At 37.0% G+C, this 20,000-nt stretch overlaps 1 protein-coding gene across 2 annotated transcripts in view; it reads right to left on the reverse strand.

Annotated features, from left to right (window-relative positions):
* Positions 1–20,000, reverse strand: part of LOC144968971 (BCAS3 microtubule associated cell migration factor-like) — a 53,436-nt gene that overhangs the window by 9,697 nt on the left and 23,739 nt on the right. For both annotated transcript variants that reach the window (XM_078907875.1, XM_078907874.1), the window contains exons 16-20: positions 16,334–16,434; positions 14,839–14,948; positions 12,768–12,958; positions 12,070–12,209; positions 10,699–10,872 (exon numbers count right to left, since the gene is read on the reverse strand). In XM_078907875.1, coding sequence (XP_078764001.1) covers positions 10,699–10,872; positions 12,070–12,209; positions 12,768–12,958; positions 14,839–14,948; positions 16,334–16,434 — 716 coding nt within the window. The remainder of the gene's footprint in view (positions 1–10,698; positions 10,873–12,069; positions 12,210–12,767; positions 12,959–14,838; positions 14,949–16,333; positions 16,435–20,000) is intronic.

Raw genomic sequence — 20,000 nt, forward strand, 5'->3', positions numbered from 1 at the left:
GCAAAGAATGTACGCAGTAAAGCAAATCAAGAGACAGTAGCAGCGCTGCAGAAACAGAAGCAGCAGAAGCAAAGTCGGTCCACTTCCCCGCCTCTCTAATTATCGCCCTTTGTCCTACGTCTGCTCCTCCTCGCATGGTCGCGCGTGCACCCACTTGACTTTCTACGGCGGCCACGGGAGACAACTGTGCCAAAATCGATTATCTGGTCAAAACACACTAGGCGGCGATACACTCACTTCAACAGCTTACTCTCCCGTTCCCCGACGAGATAAATCGAAGGGATTTGTAGTATTTATTGGGGGGAAAAAAAAAATCAACGGTGCCACAGCTAGAAAATGTCATTATTGATTGCGTTGGAACAAAAACATTTCACGGCTGGCGTTGATAAAGTGGTGAAAATCACCGTCGTGACCGACAGCAAAAGCATTGACAAGAGCAGAAAGCTCCAGCAAAACCAGGCTCTTCTGTATGAAGAGTTCTTCGCATTCTTTGATTTTAATGAATGATGGGTGGTAAAAAGTTTTGATTGATTGTTAGTTTTCTTATGTTTTTTTGTTTGTTCGTTTGTTTGTTTTTTTTTGTTTGGGAATTATTTTTTTTACCCAAAACAAATCTAAAAAAATTTAAAAAGAGAAAGAAAAGAAAAAGGAAAAAAAAAAAAGAAAAGAAAGAGAGAACACGATGTTTCCTCCACAAGTTTGTATATCAGTATATTATGACAGTTACGGATTAGATATCGACTTTCTCTTAAGGCGATTCTACTCGTTGTAATTATCTCAGCAGAAAAATCATCATCATCATCATCATCATAATCATCATCATCATCATCATCATCATCATCACCACCATCACCATTAATTGTTTTTCAATAATTATGTATCTATGTTTTCATTGGGGTTTTTTTTTTTCTTGTTGTTGTTATTTTTTGTTGTTGGCTGAAGAAGGGTTTTTAGCTTGAAACGTCACCTGTTTGGTATTTTGTTCTGTTTTAAATTTATTTTGTTTATTGCATCACCCCCCCCCCAAGTCAAATGTACAAAAGCACACACCTATTTTCATCATTTTTATTTCCACTTTATAATTTAAGTGCCTTTTCAACTACATTAATTTTATTTTTAAACAACGAAGTATTAAAGCAATAACTATACCTTTATCCAGCCTTGATGCATTATATTATCATAGGACAGTGAATCATTAGGAATTTAAAGTCTCGAAAATGTAAAAATTCAATAAAGTAAAATTCAATAGAAGCTGTTAGAAACAACGTCAAAAACCAATGAGATTAGCCCCTGGACTTATTTAAACATCACTCTATTATAATCAACGAAAAACAAAATCATGGTTCCTAAAAAACGTTTTAAAAATTAATAAAATCAAATAAAATAATAATAATAATAGCAGTAATAATAATAATAATAATAATAATAATAATAATAATAATAATAATAATAATAATAATAATAATAATAATAATAATAATAATAATAATAAAAAATAATAATAATAATAATAATAATAATAAAAAAAATAATAATAATATAATAATATAATAATAATATAATAATAATAATAATAATAATAATAATAATAATAATAATAATAATAATAATAATAATAATAATAATAATAATAATAGAAAGATACATTTTTAAATCATATAAAACGGTCTTTACCGTTTTCACGGTTTAAGAGACCAATAACAATGTTGCGACTCAGTGAATGAAGTCCAGATATGCAGCTCTTATTGTACCATCATTATTTAACTCACTCCTTACCGTTTATTTTCAGTATTTTCCAAAAAAAAAAAAAAAATGGTCGGCTTACCCAGCAGACAAAATTATTTTTTTTAAATTCAAAGAATCTCTCTACAAAACAACGTTATGTTCTTATTAATTTAACAAAGATCATTGTGATGTAGAAAATAAATCTGAGTAAGAAGGAAAGTATATTGTGTCGTAAGAAATGTGAGGATTTTGCTGTAGGTGGTAAGGAGAGGGTTAAGAGATATATAGATGAAACCATCGCCTCCTTGAATTTTTTTTTTTTAATTTGTAGTTTTCATAAGGAAAATAATACTTTGTATGACCAAGATTATTCTTCTCATTCTTCTTCTTCTTCTTCTTCTTCTTCTTCTTCTTCTTCTTCTTCTTCTTCTTCTTCTTCTTCTTCTTCTTCTTATTATTATTATTATTATTATTATTATTATTATTATTATTATTATTATTATTATTTATTATTATTATTATCATTATCATTATTATTATTATTATTATTATTATTATTATTATTATTATTTTTATATAATAATAATTATTATTATTATTATTATTATTTACCACCAGCAAGACTGAATAATGTCATTAAGTCTTTACACTATCTGATCTGATCCGTATTTTCTTTTACGCGATTTATTGAATTTGAGTGGTTTATTTTGCTCTGCAGATGGAGCCAAAAACTCCTAGTTTTACGAAATTTTCAAAGAAAATAGGCAGGTCTGATCGAACCCAAATCTCAAAGTTTTCGGAATTGATTGCTAGAGCTAGGAGTCACCAACCATGCCACAGGAGACAGCTCGGACACCCTAACCGAGTATGAAAACGAACGAAAGAGTGAAAATGGAGAGGCTTCGTATGGGAACAAAACAGACAATGGACGCTTCGGGCACAAACCCTTCGCCAGCAACAGTACACAAATAAACGTGGAAAACATTTGTTAATGTTTTTCACGTTTATGAGTGTACTGTTGTGTGCTGACGAAGGGCTTGTACCCGAAACGTCCATTGTCTGTTTTGTTCCCATACGAAGCCTCTCCATTTTCACTCTTCCGATAGTATTTTACGATCACCGGCTTCAGGCAGCCCCTACCGTTTTTTTTTAATTCAGAAAAGTGAGTGGAGCAGGCACTTATGTTGGTAACAACAAGATATGAAGTGAGTAGAAAAGTGCCAGAAGACAATAGAGAATAAAAAATTTTTTTCGCGGCGGTGGTGGGGTTTGAACCTGCGACCTTATTGGTACGACAACTCCGCCTGGCAGGTGAGAGCGTGGCTCTACCGTGTGAGCTATCCACGAACACAAAAATATTCGTTTCAAACCCAAAGTCATTTCTAGATCCTCTCTCACCCACTTCTTGAGATCGCCGATTCGTTCACCACCATCGCGAAGTAATTTTGACCAGCAGTTAAGCTAAATAGCCAATATTCTCATCACAAACATATAACATAGAAACGATTGAGACATTGAGTATGCTCCGGTGTATGGGGTGAATTTTTAATTCAGAAAAGTGAGTGGAGCAGGCACTTATGTTGGTAACAACAAGATATGAAGTGAGTAGAAAAGTGCCAGAAGACAATAGAGAATAAAAAAATTTTTTCGCGGCGGTGGTGGGGTTTGAACCTGCGACCTTATTGGTACGACAACTCCGCCTGGCAGGTGAGAGCGTGGCTCTACCGTGTGAGCTATCCACGAACACAAAAATATTCGTTTCAAACCCAAAGTCATTTCTAGATCCTCTCTCACCCACTTCTTGAGATCGCCGATTCGTTCACCACCATCGCGAAGTAATTTTGACCAGCAGTTAAGCTAAATAGCCAATATTCTCATCACAAACATATAACATAGAAACGATTGAGACATTGAGTATGCTCCGGTGTATGGGGTGAATTTTTAATTCAGAAAAGTGAGTGGAGCAGGCACTTATGTTGGTAACAACAAGATATGAAGTGAGTAGAAAAGTGCCAGAAGACAATAGAGAATAAAAAAAATTTTTCGCGGCGGTGGTGGGGTTTGAACCTGCGACCTTATTGGTACGACAACTCCGCCTGCCCCCGTTTTGTATGAAAACGAAGGCGAAAACGACAAGACTGACGATAACAACGCCAACCGAGAGACCACAGAAGGAGATCGACGATGAGACAGAATAGTAGTAGAGTTAGAGATGGTTATCTGTAATGTAGAGTAGAGTACTACGGTGATTTTATGAGGAAAGGAGACATTACTGGAATGAACTGATGATGGCAAGCGGCGGAATAATAATAATAGGAAGACAAAGGAATAATGGGCGTCGGGGGGTGGTGGGGGAGGGGATTAAGATGATTACGGTTTTAAAAGGAAATTGTTGATAAAGATTGAAAGCGGAGGTAACTAGTAGTAGTAGTGTCGAGTGAGTGATCCGCTGGACCTGGAATCGGCTACATCGGAGCAAAACGGTTTGCCGAACTCGGAGTCGACTACTGTTAGAACAAGAACACCGACCCGATCCGATCCGATGACGAGACTTCAATGTGCTAGCTTCGGAGTCAGCATAAAAAAAACAACACTACCTGGTATGATTGGCTTTTATTTACGGTGTGTCTTTTTTAAGAAACACGCCGAAACCCGACAAAGTTATGGGAAGTAGGTAGCATTGGGGAGTGAACCTGGGACTCAGGGAAGTGTACACTATTGGAGAGTGAACCTGGGACTGGGTTTCGGCGGGTTTCGTAAAAAAGCAATGATTGCTTTTTTTACGAAACCCACCGAAACCCGGCGAAACCCGACAATATCCGGCAAAGTTAAGGGAAGTAGACAACTGTGGTGGTGAGTGAACCTGAAACTCAGGGAAGTGTACACCAGTCGGGAGTGAACCTGAGCCTATGGTTATCGGCGGGTTTCGGCGGGTTTCGTAAAAAAGACACACCCTTTTATTTATTAGTTGCGATACTCTGAATTGTGTAGAAGCCAGATTCCTGATAGAGCCTCCAACTAATAATTTTTGCTTCTGACCTCTGCAGGTCATTTCCTGAAGGATTACATTTTACTTACTGAAAGCAAGAACTGCTGTGTCAGACATTGAAATAAGCAAAGTGATAAAACTGCTCAGGCAAGGCAACTCCAGATCGGGTCGGAATAAGTCAGCTGCCATACCGGGTCGGAATCGATTCCGCCTGCTATCGAATTATACCCATTCCTAGTAGCCCATGAAAGTTAATAAGAGAGAATACAAAAGAAGGGGTGGGGGGGGAGGTTGAGTGTTGAGGCGGAGGTGGAGTTAATGGCGAGAGAGAAACACATTGGTCGCACGCACAAAACACATAGGCCGAAGTTTGACATTATCAACGAATGACATCTCGCGCGACGTGCCATCAAAGTAATGAGGCTTTCAAGCGCTCACTCCACCTGGGCGTTTGTCCTGACGCGCGGTGCTACACCGCTAGAACGCGAAAACGCCGCGACTGTACGTTCGGATTCTTTGACTCTGACGACTGTTGGTAAGATAATAATATATCAAAGTAATAATTTACACCATTGGAATCAAAAATTATTTCAGACCAGCAATGGTAGCAGAGATAATGATTTCAATTAAATGACCGTGTCATGCTTTAAGTAAAACGTTCACCAGTTCTATCTCCCAAATCAATCTATGTAGTAATCAACACACAACTGTATGTGTCACCTTATTGGTGTTGTTGTTGCTGTTGTTGTTGTGTAATCATAATGGTGACGATGATGATGATGATGATGATGATGATGATGATAATAATAATAATAACAACAATAATAATTATAATAATTATGATTATAATTATTATTATGATTATAATTATTATTATTATTATTATTATTATTATTATTATTATTATTATTATTATTATTATTATTATTATTATTATTATTATTGTTATTATTATCATTATTATTATAATTATAATAATAATAATAATAATAATAATAATTATTATTATTATTATTATTATTATTATTATTATTATTATTATTATTATTATTATTATTATTATTATTATTATTATCATTATTATTATTATCATTGTTATTATTGTTATCATCATCATCATCATCATTATTGTTATTATTATTATTATTATTATCATTATTATTATAATTATTATAATTATTATTAATATTATTATTATTATTAATAAAAACGCGTCAATGGGGTCGCGCTCTAACGCCGTCAACTTGGTTTGACATGCCACAATAAATGCCACCGCCATGTTTTCACCTCTCTCACTGGATAGCTCAACCTTCAGGACAAGGGAAAGGCAGGGGGAGGGGGTGAGAAGGAGGTAGAGAGGAAGGAAGGAAGATAGGGTGGAGAAAGAGAGAGAAAGAGAACGAGAGATAGAGAGATAGATAGATAGAAAGATAGAGAGAGAGAGGGGGGGGGATGAGAGGGAAGGAGGAATAAAGGGAAGGAGAGAAAGAAAGAAAGAGAGAGAGAGAGAGAGAGAGAGAGGGAGAGAGAGAGAGAGCGAGAGGGAGGTTGGGAGAGAGAATGAGGGAGAGGCATAGAGGTTCAGCTCTTGAGGGAGAGGGATGGATAGATAGATAAGAGAGAGAGAGAGAGAGAGAGAGAGAGAGAGAGAGAGAGAGAGAGAGAGAGAGAGATAGAGAGAGAGAGACCTGGTTCTTATACTGTTTCGAGGACAAACACAAACAAAACATGGAATGCACACATACTACAAGATGGCCGTCGATTATCTTCATTGTCATGTAACATTGAATTCCAAGATTCATTTATAAATTGTAGTTACAATAATTGTCTTCATTCGGGGGAGTAAGTTTTGTTTCGTTAACTACAATTTTTCCATAATATTATTTTCAATTCCTTCGACTTTTAACTTCACCTTCTCCATCTAATTTACTCGAACATAATATGGGAGTGACCCATGGGTCACATAAATCATTGGCCTCTTTGACGTCCATAGTGGACATCATGTAAATGTTGCTGCTCGAAGCTAGAAGAAATAAATAATAATGTGAAATTGAATGTAAGCTTCAATTTAATTACATAAACAGATCAAATGAACGTTTCGGGTTTCCCCTTTATCAACAAAACAGGATGAATGAAACACCACAGATGAATGAGATGATGTGATAGTGGCGTAGTTAAGATGAATTCATTCATTCATCCTGTTTTGTTGATAAAGGTGAAACCCGAAACGTTCATTTGATCTGTTTATGTAATTAAATCGAAGCTTACATTCAATTTCACATTATTATTTATAGTGGACATGACTTATAAAATATCAAAGTGTCGAATTTAGTTTTGTGATATAAAATAATGTCAAAGTCACAGATCTCTAACTTCCATTATAACTACAGCCCCATATTAACCCACTCAACCCTAACACCGATTATATCCGTAGTTTACCAGGGTTTATTCTACCCCATGCCTATTCATTACATTTTTATGAGACCAATTATAGGCGTAGTATCAAAGCTAGTTTGTTTTTGTTTTTTTGTTGTTTTTTTTTAATTTTTGCATGTTAATGATAGTTGAATAAAACTGTGCAAATGTTCATTTTAATTTTAATACATTTTTTCCAATTTTGAAAAGTAGCAAAAATCTCTAGAGTTGAGTGAGTTAAAATCAGGAGGACGCGTTAGTCACCGATTCTGTCCCTTAGCTGAGTCCAACCGTGGCCTTCGTAAAGTTATGGCCTGATACTGACCAAAAAATGACGTCAAAATGCCAGTCTTTTGCCACAAAAGAAAACAAATCTGTGAGTTGTATTCAATAGTTCAACAATAGAATAACTTGTTTCCATGAGCTCTACTAACGACAACTCACTAGGCGGTGCAAAAAACAAATAATGACGCCAAACTGCCAGTCCTTTTGGATTTCAGTATCAGGCTATAAAATAACGATGGCTACGCTCCAACAAAGTGAGTATTATCATTAAGGATAGCTTAGACGTAAAAAACATTTTTCAAGGCTTAATGGGTTCTACGAGTGTATAGAACAGACAAACTCATATAGATAGAACTGACAAATCACACCAACTCATAAAAAAAATAATTAAAAATTGAGCTTTATATAGCGCAATATCCACTAAACGTGCTCAAAGCGCTTTACAAGGGGTCCCTGACCAACAGCAACATTTAACATATAGGACGGGACATGACGCCTGTTAGGCCATATTACAATTTTTCGGACAAAGACAATGCTGTTAACGGCCCGGTACTCATTTTACACATGAATGCATAGAGAACGTCGCACGTGTTTCTGTTCGTGCAATTATATTTTGTCACCTATCAAGGGACTGAATTAAGCAGCTAATGCATTTACTCCATAAAATAAATAAATGTCAACAAAAATTCGATCATAAGAGCGATAAAATAGATGTGTAAATAAACTAAAACTATAAATAGAGGTGACAGCTTAGTCACATTTCCATATAAATAAATTTTTAATAAAGAAAATCATTTAATAATAAAGATGTAGAGAATACAGTGGATAAAACATAATGTTTCTATTTTACTTTTAGGCACGCCATAAACAGAAACATGTCTCATCATACCGTTAACAACTGATTTGGCTCAAAATAGTGATAGTACGTACTATTGTGATGAGACACATATGGTCTGATGGTAGTTGAGTGCAGTCACCGAAAAGTTGAAACGGTCATGAGGAAAAAAAACAACAAAAAACTAAGGTAAAGGACCCGATTATGATCAAAGGGAAGTAATCCATGTAATATAATCATTCGTTACTCGATAGACGGGTTATCTTTCTTGATAGTTTGAGCCTAGTTGTCGGTAGTTGATTGATATTTTGAGATCATTTAATTTACGATTTGTCTTTCTTTTCTAAGCGGAGCAATACAGCTATAAAATGACAAAACACACTTTTCAATTTTGGCCCAAAAGCATTTACCTCAAAAATCAATGAAATCAAGGTGACCCCCCCCCCCCCCCACCCCGACTTGTCAACAAGATTTTACCTGAGATTTCCCTGAAATTTATTTTTTTTAACAAGTTGGAGGAATCACCTCAATTCATCGATATATTGTGAATTTTACATTTTCTATGCTAAGCATAAGTCAGAATTTTATTTGTGCGGTAGGGTATGTCGTTCTATTATATAGGCGAGGATTCAAACTCCCATCAACTTTTTTTTTTGCTCGTTTGCTCTTAAAAAGATACAGACCAGTATTCTTGAAATTTTATAAATTTCTCACATTTAAACTGAAAAAAAAAAGAAATAATAGTCGTCATCATTTATAAAACCCATTTTAATTGAGTTTCTTTGATAAGTGACTGTGTAATAATTACAAGGGGTCCATTCATATGGGACAGTTTTCTTAATGTTGTGCTTTTATTGTTTTTCTGTCTAGTGTGATTTGTGAGTTTTGTTCATTCTCTCAGAAATTATCAAGCCCTTTGAAATAATGTTTTAATACGAGTTGTATGAAAGGTACTGAGAACGTCTGCTTTGGCACTGTGCTATAGTGTCGGAGAATACTGTGCCCCTGTTTGGATGAGAAGCCCACATATAAACCGCATTGACATCCGACTCAGAGAATCAAGGAGAATTATAACAGGATGTCTCAAGTCAACTCCAACTCAGTGGCTCCCAACACTGAGCGGCTTTGCACCACCAAGCCTTAGACGACAAGAAGCTAACCAAAGGATGCATGCAAGGATTGACGAAGCCACAGACAACATTCCCATAAAATCAATAATAAAGCAGGCACCTTCAACAACAAGACTCAAATCGAGAAGACCTTTCCACCTAACAAAAATGGCAGACTTCAGTGTAGAGGAAAACTGGGGAGGAATGTGGAACAGGGAAACACCAAGAGGAGGAAATATCATTAAAGATCTAACCAAAAGAGTGCCTGCATTCAATAATGCCAGGAAATACTGGACTTCCTCAAATCGCCTCTTAACTGGACATGGCAGAACTGCATCAAATATGTGCAGGTGGAAACTTTGAAACAGTGGTACCTGCCAGAAATGTCAGGCAGCCCCAGAAACTAGCGATCACATCGTCCTCCACTGCCCAGTCACTACACTTGAAGGTGGCTACGAAACCGTCCTTAGGGCGAAGGAAGGCTTTAGAAGCTAGGTTGACGAAATAAATTTGGAGGTGTAGCCATATGCTACTACTATACGAGTTGTTGGACATGGCTAAGGGAAATAATCGAAGACAAAAAAAAGCATTTCCTTAGTATTGACCATTATACATTTAATGTATGCAAAATGTTTTACAAGAGGGGTAACATGTCAAAAGCAATACTAAACCAAAGTCAGTGACAAGATGGGTGACAAAAAACTATTTTTTTTAAATAAAGAAATAAAAAAAAAAATAATTTTTAAAAAGTCAATGACCCCCGACATTTTGTCCTCGGATAAGGTACTTTTCACAACATCATTATACCACTCGACTTACGTGTGAATGAGTGACTGGCTGAAGCCAACGACCATTCATCAAAGGAACGCTTGTAAAAAATGGACGCCTGACAAGATTGAGACTTTCTTTAAATGTTTAACGCTCTCCTTACCAGCTATATTCATCAGAATTTTACCTGAAACTTCACACTCACCCAACACAAAAATATATTTTTCAAACAAAATAGAAACGAGTATATTCCATATTTTGTTCCGAAAAATGAGCTCTGCAACACAAAGTCGAGTTTTTATAGCTATAACTATAACAAAATGAAATCAGAATAAGAAAATTGTTGGCTGCATCGTAACGAATGTGACGATTTTCCTATGGGTGGAAAGGAGGAGGGGCAGAGGGCTGGTCATCTTAATCTATTGATATATGTGATAAAAAGAAAAAAAAAAAGAGAAAAAGATGAGGTTTTAAAAAAAAAAATTGTAGGGCAGTACTGTTTTCAGTCATTCCTTTGAAACTCTAGACCTAACACCAGCTACTTAAATCGTGAAACAGCATTTTTCACTTACCCTCTCTCATGCTGTTCGGGCCTCCCTCGATAACAGGTGTTTCAATCATGGCGTCTTCCAGTGTCCTCCGGATCTGATCCTCTTCCTCCTCACTCGGTTTTGGTTGGTGAAGGAGGGTGGACTCGGTCCAGCCACTGAACACATCACTCAGGATGGGGGACTGCTCATAACTCCCTGTGCGAACATTTGAACAGCAGTACGATTGACATAGTATTTTTTTTTAAAACAAAAAAAAACAAAAAAACTTGAGCTTTGATATAGTGCAAAATCCACTAAGCATGCTCCACGCACTTTACAAGGGGTCCCGAGCCAACAGCAACACAAAACATGTAGGACGAGACATGATGCCTGTTAGGCGATATTACAATTTTATCGGACAGATACAATGCTGTGTATGGCTAGGTATTCATTTTACACCTGAGTACGGTGAGATAATGTGAGAACAGAGCCTTTTCCAAGGACTAAACTATGCACTGCTCAGGACTCAAACCCAGAACCTTCCGATCAAAAGGCGAGTGTCATACCACTCGACCACGTAGCCGCACAAATTAAAATTATTAACCATTGGCCATTGTGATATTACAGTGAGATTTAATACAGACCTTAAATGAGGCTGTGCCAAAAGGTTGTCTGTGTGATGTTAGCAACAAATATACTCTAATAATCAGTAATAATAAGCAACTATGTGGTCTTGTGGTATGACATTCGCTTTTGGATCGGAAGGTCCTGGGTTTGAGCCTCGCTTGGCGCATAGTTGAGTCCTTGGAAACAGGCATTATGTCTCGTTCTACATGTTATGTGTTGCTGTTGGTCAGGGACCCTTTGTAAAGCGCTTTGAGCACATTTAGTGGACATTGCGCTATATAAAAGCTCTAGCTGTTTTTGTTTTTTAATTATTTGGATAAACTAAGGAAAAAATTTGTTTCCATCACTTTCTATCAGTTGAATAATACAAGATAAAGTAAAAACTGCGATCTAGCTCAACTTTGGTCGCTTAACAAGTGAAGGGACTTTTATTGATCTCGGGTGCGTTCAAGATTGTTTCTGAACCCTCTGCTAGTTAATTGGTATCTAGGGGGCAGAGTGGCTCAGCAGTATGGTCTTTGCTTCGTACTTGAAAGGTACCGAGTTCGATCACCGACCGCTGCGCTATGTGGTCTTGAGCAAGTCGCCTCGTCCTAGCTCAATTTGTGGCGCTGCATTGCGGCTGACGCCTGGGTTATTCCAGTCTTCCCTTGGAATAGACCCTAGAGAAAAATTTCCTCTATGGGATGAATAAAGGGAATTTTATTTTATTTTTTATTTTATTTTTAAACATGTGGGATAAGAGTAATGGATCAAAGCTTTGGCTTCTCACAATAGACAACATACCTGCTTCTATGTACAACGGTTTGCTACTGGCCGCACTAGCACTTCGGCCTGGGCTCGATGTTCGATCTCCGATGGAAGATCTCCTGTAAGCTGGCCGGGTATTGGGCATGGCCACAGGACTAGATCTGCTGGGATGAAGCCTGTTGAAATAGAAATGTAAGCCTCAAAGTCTTAGAGCAGCAGTAGATCAATACCACATGGACTCAAATAAAATACAGACCATGTTTGAGAAATTAAACTTTTAATATTTCCTCGTGTAATGTTGGTAGTTATGAAATGTAAATAGATATATATATAAATAAGTGAAAATATCAATAGTGAATTGATAAATGGGGGTGATATTGAGCTTTATATAGCGCAATATCCACTAAATGTGCTCAAAGCGCTTTACAAGGGGTCAACAGCAACATTTAACATGTAGGACGGGACATGACGCCTGTTAGGCGATATTACAATTTTTCGGACAAAGACAACGCTGTTAACGGCCAGGTACTCATTTTACACCTGAATACGGTGAGAGAACATGAGTAAAGAGCCTTTTCCAAGGACTCAACTATGCGCCGAGCACGAGGCTCGAACCCAGGACCTTCCAATCCGAAAGCGAGTGTCATACCACTAGACCACATAGCCGCACATACCTGCTTCTATGTACAATGGTTTGTTACTGGCCGCAAAAAAAAAATATTTCAAACACTTACTTGAGACTTTCAAGGTCACAGTTGTCACTGAGAATATCCATGGTCGTGACGTGGGGGTGTGACTCGGGGCTCCCCGACAGCAGGGACGAGGAAGACGAGGAAATGATGGTGGGGTTCTGATAGGTCTTGAAGGAAAACTGTGGTCCCATCCACAATCTACGGTGGGGGCCGATGTGGGTGATCATCTCAACCTGATTTTTGGTACAGGAAATATAAATGGTTTTGTAAAGAAGAAAAAACCGAAGGGCTAGAGCTCAGGTGGTCGCTGGTTCGGATAAGTAAATAAGTAAGTAAGTATAAAGAAGAAAATATAAGTAATTTTACACAATTGCAGAATTGATTAAAATGCCAAAGTATTAGTCCTACCGAGCTATTAGACACATGTAGTGGAGTTTATCCCGGTTTCTATGGCATGAAACGGACAATAGCAATTGCTCATTACCCTTTGGACAGGATGCTATTCTGTCGCAAAGTACTTCCTGACCGATCTAACAGATCCAGCCACCCACTCACTGCTGTTAGAAAAAAAAATCTCGACCTCACGGGATCGATCTCTGCCCCTTTGATTGTGAAGCGAGTGCCCTACCAACTCAGCTACCAGGACCCTCTATAATAAGGTTGAAGTTTGTTTGTCTGTTTGATTTTTGTTTTTAATGGCCACCATTTTTTTTATCGATGGAGACTCATTAATTCACCAATCTGCCAATACTTCAAACCATCGATCATCTGGTCCTGCAATGCCCAGTAACAAAATTAGAAGGGGGGTACGAAACAATCTTTGAAGCCGGAGATGACCTGACATCATAGATCGACAAACATAATTTGGAGGTGTAGCCATACGCTACTACTACCATTTTATAAAAAATGTTGATCCCAGTACGACAACGTAAAGAATCTTCCATTGTAAAGAGAAATAATATAGAATAAGACTACAGGTACAAGGAAAGCTACTCAATCACTGCTGGGGTATGTAAGCACAATGAGGTGTGGATACCATTGGATAAACTTGGAAAAAAGTGGACAGAGAGAAATTGCCTGTATCATTGATGGTTTATAATTCCACCTTGACTCGGACATCAGAGAGGGTATATCCATGGGTGCCAGCGATGCAATTGAGAAATGAAAAACCTGCAGACTTCAGAAATAAATCTACGACAAATGTCCAACTTCACAGAGAAAGTGGGGAGGCCTTCCGTAAGCTCCTCGAGCTTAGAGAATCAACCCAATTATTCATTTAACTAACCCTAAGAAAAAATAAAACCTATTACCTTTAACTAACCCTATTAGGAAAAACGATCACCCTAGGACATTTACAAAGACCTATAACTAACCCTAATAGAATAAAAACCCAAGAACTGCTTTGCACTAGCTTTCAATAATTCAATGACAAAATGGCAGTGGAGAACCAAAACAAAAGTCATATTAGAAAATTATAAACTTTCACTAATCTATCAAGGTTTGTTCTAGAGTATTTAAAATGCTACTACAATATATTGACAAATTGAATAAATAAACGTATGTTAAAAGATCCATGGTGAAAATACTAATTGAAAGAGATGCTACCTTGAGGAGCTAACGGAAGGCCTCCCAGAAAGTGATAATAAGCTGCCAGAAGCTGTAGACCGTAAAAATAATAAACAAATATGAATATAACAAAATACCAAACACTGAACAGTTCAGGTTCAAAACCCTTCTTCAGCCAACAAAAAAAATATCTCAAAGAAAACATGTATAGAAAACACCATCATTGTAAGTTTGACAACACTTGTATTCCACCAATGACTTACTGGTGAACTGCGATTTATGAGTATACCAGATTTGTGACCCTCCGTCTCAAAACGGTATGATGTCGGAATGATTCAGACCCCAAAAAGTGAATTTAGAGATAGAATGATGAGAAATTGGACCTTAGAAGTTTTTGTAAAGCAAGAAATAGTATTTATACTCCAGCATAACGTACAGAAATTAAACCCAAGTTTGATATTTGTGGCAAAGAATTCAATTTCCCTAACCGAGTGGATCCCGACATAATACCGCTTCGACACGGAGGGTCCCATTTAGCCAGACCTACCTGTGAGACCCAATGTTCATTCAAATCCTCCTTGGATCCACTGTGGTCACTGTGCAAACTATCTTTGGATCCATACCGCGGGTCACTTCCACTGGCATCACCTACATCAACTGATCACATAATAAAACTAGCATTAATTTACATTATATTATTATTAATTAATTAATTAATTAATTATGCCTTTTCCTTGGATCCACTGTGATCACTGTGCAAACTATCTTTGGATCCATACCGCGGGTCACTTCCACTGGCATCACCTACATCAACTGGTCACATAATAAAACTAGCATTAATTTACATTATATTATTATTAATTAATTAATTAATTTTGCCTTTTGCGCCACGAAGGAATATATAGATAACTCATCAAACAAGATGTCTGATGTCAACAGGAATCACCCATGTTGTCCAAGTGAGCAAATTGGGGGTTAATAATCTTGCTCAAGGAAAAAAACGAAAGTGCCTTAAGCGGGGCTCGAACCCGGGTCATCCGGGTCACAGTGCAATTCCTTAACCACCCGGCCACTTCGCCCCCCATATTATATTATATTATATTATATTATATTATTATGAAATATTGAAAAAAGGCTCTTACAGCAATTTTGAAGGCAGAGGTTGCTGTAAGTTTGCATTACATTTTGTTTTAAAATGATTAATACATCAAACATGATATTATCAACAACTTCAAAAATTACAAGAACCAAAGACTTATTTTTGATGAAATTTGCTAATTATATGAGATTTAAAAAATTGATTGAAATATCGCAAATAAAAGATTCATAGAAAAATTAACCAATTAAAATAAATTCAAAATTCATAAAAAACTGTTAATGGTAGAAAAAGTAGATGTCAATCTTATCAATATTTAAAGAAGTATTTTTTTGCTTTATATATATATTGAGAGATGAAAAAAAATATGAGTAAATAACCAGTAAATATTCACAAAGCGCTTTACAAGGAATCCTCAGCCAGCAATACCTTGAATGTCGGGTGAGAAATGACAGCAGAAAAGCACTATTTTAGCTTCTTCACAACGCTAATGCGGTTTCTCATTTCAAGTAGTAGGAGCCCTTCAAAACCATAAGTTTATCCCAGTTTCAATAGCGTGAAATGGACTAAAAATTACTTGCAACCCTTTGGATAGACTTAGACGCTTGTCTATCACAAAGTGTTTTCCACCAGTTCTAACAGAACCAGCTACCCAATCACTGCTGGGTGAACAAAGGGGGTCAGAAAAAAAATCTCAACTTTACTCAGGATCGATCTTGGTCCATTTTCAGGTGAAGTGAGTGCTCTACCAACTGAGCTATCAGGACTAGCACTCATTTGAAGTATGGTGAGAAAATATGAATAAAGACCCTTTTCCAATGACTCAACATTCACCGCTAACTAAAGCCTACAAGCTACAAGTCAGAATCCAAGTGTCACAACACAAGACCATTAAGTTGAACAACAATACAGTAAGCGATTAAGAGCCAGATAAGGACGGACGTACCAGGGTGTGTGTTGGATTGTTGTGTCTGGACAGCATCAGCAGCCAAGAGAAGAGGACTGTTTGACGGCAAGGGGAGCTTGATCTCGTTCCCTGATTTGGTCCTGGTAAACAAATCAAGAAAATGAAGTTTTTAAAAAATTAAGCCAACTTATCCTTGGGATTAGAGAAAAAAAATAAAATCACAAAAATTTCATTCTGAATCTGTTTTTTTTTTTTAAAGTCTGCTTTCCAAATATTACATTAAAAATAACTTGAAGAACACGTGAGCCGAGAAACTGGTTGATCTGAGAAGAATCTGGTATAATAATAATAATTAATAATAAATCTTTATTGTCCTAAAAAAAGTGGCAATTTGTCATTTGGTTACACATTTATAACAATACAATATTGACATAGACACACTCACACAGATGCACACTAGTAACATAGTAGTCATCGAAAAAAAATAAAATAAAAATCAATGTGAGCAATGTGAAAGGTCTCTATATTGCTGCATATGTTGAAACATAAAACTCGGTTAAACACACACCTTAGAGTATATACCTATGTTCTTATTAAGTCTTTCTTCTGATAGTGCCATTTTTCAATCCATTTATATACAAATCACAACTTTAAAATGCTTCTTTTGGACAAAAAAACACAAGCTCACTGGATTCAAAACAACAAGAAATGATTCAGAGAAAAACCTTTGGAGACATAAGACCAAGACATCCTAATTTACCCCAGTTTCTGTGACATTATGTAGATGGAAACAATTACTTTGTACCTTTTGGATAAATTAATTTTTTTAATTTAAAAAAAAATATTTTGACAAATCTCACAGATCTTTTTGCTGGGTGGTCAGAGTCGATAAAAAAATCTCACAGATCTTTATGCTGGGTGGTCAGAGTCGATAAAAAAATCTCACAGATCTTTATGCTGGGTGGTCAGAGTCGATAAAAAAATCTCACAGATCTTTATGCTGGGTGGTCAGAGTCGATTAAAAAATCTCACAGATCTTTATGCTGGGTGGTCAGAGTCGATTTAAAAATCTCACAGATCTTTATGCTGGGTGGTCAGAGTCGATTAAAAAATCTCACAGATCTTTATGCTGGGTGGTCAGAGTCGATAAAAAAATCTCACAGATCTTTATGCTGGGTGGTCAGAGTCGATAAAAAATCTCACAGATCTTTATGCTGGGTGGTCAGAGTCGATAAAAAAATCTCACAGATCTTTTTGCTGGGTGGTCAGAGTCGATTAAAAAATCTCACAGATCTTTATGCTGGGTGGTCAGAGTCGATTAAAAAATTCACAGATCTTTATGCTGGGTGGTCAGAGTCGATAAAAAATCTCACAGATCTTTATGCTGGGTGGTCAGAGTCGATTAAAAAATCTCACAGATCTTTATGCTGGGTGGTCAGAGTCGATTTAAAAAATCTCACAGATCTTTATGCTGGGTGGTCAGAGTCGATAAAAAAATCTCACAGATCTTTATGCTGGGTGGTCAGAGTCGATTAAAAAATCTCACAGATCTTTATGCTGGGTGGTCAGAGTCGATTAAAAAATCTCACAGATCTTTATGCTGGGTGGTCAGAGTCGATTAAAAAATCTCACAGATCTTTATGCTGGGTGGTCAGAGTCGATAAAAAAATCTCACAGATCTTTATGCTGGGTGGTCAGAGTCGATAAAAAAATCTCACAGATCTTTATGCTGGGTGGTCAGAGTCGATAAAAAAATCACACAGATCTTTATGCTGGGTGGTCAGAGTCGATTAAAAAATCTCACAGATCTTTATGCTGGGTGGTCAGAGTCGATTTAAAAATCTCACAGATCTTTTTGCTGGGTGGTCAGAGTCGATTAAAAAATCTCACAGATCTTTATGCTGGGTGGTCAGAGTCGATTAAAAAATCTCACAGATCTTTATGCTGGGTGGTCAGAGTCGATTAAAAAATCTCACAGATCTTTATGCTGGGTGGTCAGAGTCGATTAAAAAATCTCACAGATCTTTATGCTGGGTGGTCAGAGTCGATAAAAAATCTCACAGATCTTTATGCTGGGTGGTCAAGTCGATAAAAAATCAAATCATGGTTTGAAAAATCTCACAGTCTTATGCTGGGTGGTCAGGTGATAAAAAAATCTCACAGATCTTTATGCTGGTGGTCAGAGTCGATAAAAAATCTCACAGATCTTTATGCGGGTGTCAGAGTCGATAAAAATCTCACAGATCTTTATGCTGGGTGGTCAGAGTCGATTAAAAAATCTCACAGATCTTTATGCTGGTGGTCAGAGTCGATTAAAAAATCTCACAGATCTTTATGCTGGTGGTCAGAGTCGATAAAAAATCTCACAGATCTTTATGCTGGGTGGTCAGAGTCGATTAAAAAATCTCACAGATCTTTATGCTGGGTGGTCAGAGTCGATTAAAAAATCTCACAGATCTTTATGCTGGGTGGTCAGAGTCGATTAAAAAATCTCACAGATCTTTATGCGTGTGGTCAGAGTCGATTAAAAAATCTCACAGATCTTTATGCTGGGTGGTCAGAGTCGATAAAAAATCTCACAGATCTTTATGCTGGGTGGTCAGAGTCGATAAAAATCTCACAGATCTTATGCTGGTGTCAGAGTCGATTAAAAAATCTCACTCAGATCTTTTGCTGGGTGGTCAGAGTCGATTAAAAATCTCACAGATCTTTTGCTGGGTGGTCAAGTCGATAAAAAATCTCACAGATCTTTATGTGGGTGGTCAGAGCATAAAAAATCTCACAGATCTTTATGCTGGGTGGTCAGAGTCGATTAAAAAATCTCACAGATCTTTATGCTGGGTGGTCAGAGTCGATAAAAAATCTCACAGATCTTTATGCTGGGTGGTCAGAGTCGATAAAAAATCTCACAGATCTTTATGCTGGGTGGTCAGAGTCGATAAAAAATCTCACAGATCTTTATGCTGGGTGGTCAGAGTCGATAAAAAATCTCACAGATCTTTATGCTGGGTGGTCAGAGTCGATAAAAAAATCTCACAGATCTTTTGCTGGTGGTCAGAGTCGATAAAAAATCTCACGATCTTTATGTGGGTGGTCAGAGTCGATAAAAAAATCTCACAGATCTTTATGCTGGGTGGTCAGAGTCGATAAAAAATCTCACAGATCTTTATGTGGGTGGTCAGAGTCGATAAAAATCTCACAGATCTTTTGCTGGGTGGTCAGAGTCGATAAAAATCTCACAGATCTTTTGTGGTGGTCAGAGTCGATAAAAATCTCACAGATCTTTATGCTGGGTGGTCAGAGTCGATTAAAAATCTCACAGATCTTTATGCTGGGTGGTCAGAGTCGATAAAAATCTCACGATCTTTATGCTGGGTGGTCAGAGTCGATAAAAAATCTCACAGATCTTTATGCTGGGTGGTCAGAGTCGATAAAAAAAATCTCACAAGATCTTTTGCTGGGTGGTCAGAGTCGATAAAAATCTCACAGATCTTTATGCTGGGTGGTCAGAGTCGATAAAAAATCTCACAGATCTTTATGCTGGTGGTCAGAGTCGATTAAAAAATCTCACAGATCTTTATGCTGGGTGGTCAGAGTCGTTAAAAAATCTCACAGATCTTTATGCTGGGTGGTCAGAGTCGATAAAAAATCTCACAGATCTTTTGCTGGGTGGTCAGAGTCGATAAAAAATCTCACAGATCTTTAT

The sequence above is a fragment of the Berghia stephanieae genome, chromosome 3 (assembly GCF_034508935.2).
Source record: "Berghia stephanieae isolate SIO BIC M18660-M18661 chromosome 3, UCSD_Bste_1.3, whole genome shotgun sequence".
NCBI classification, from domain to species: Eukaryota; Metazoa; Mollusca; class Gastropoda; order Nudibranchia; family Aeolidiidae; genus Berghia; species Berghia stephanieae.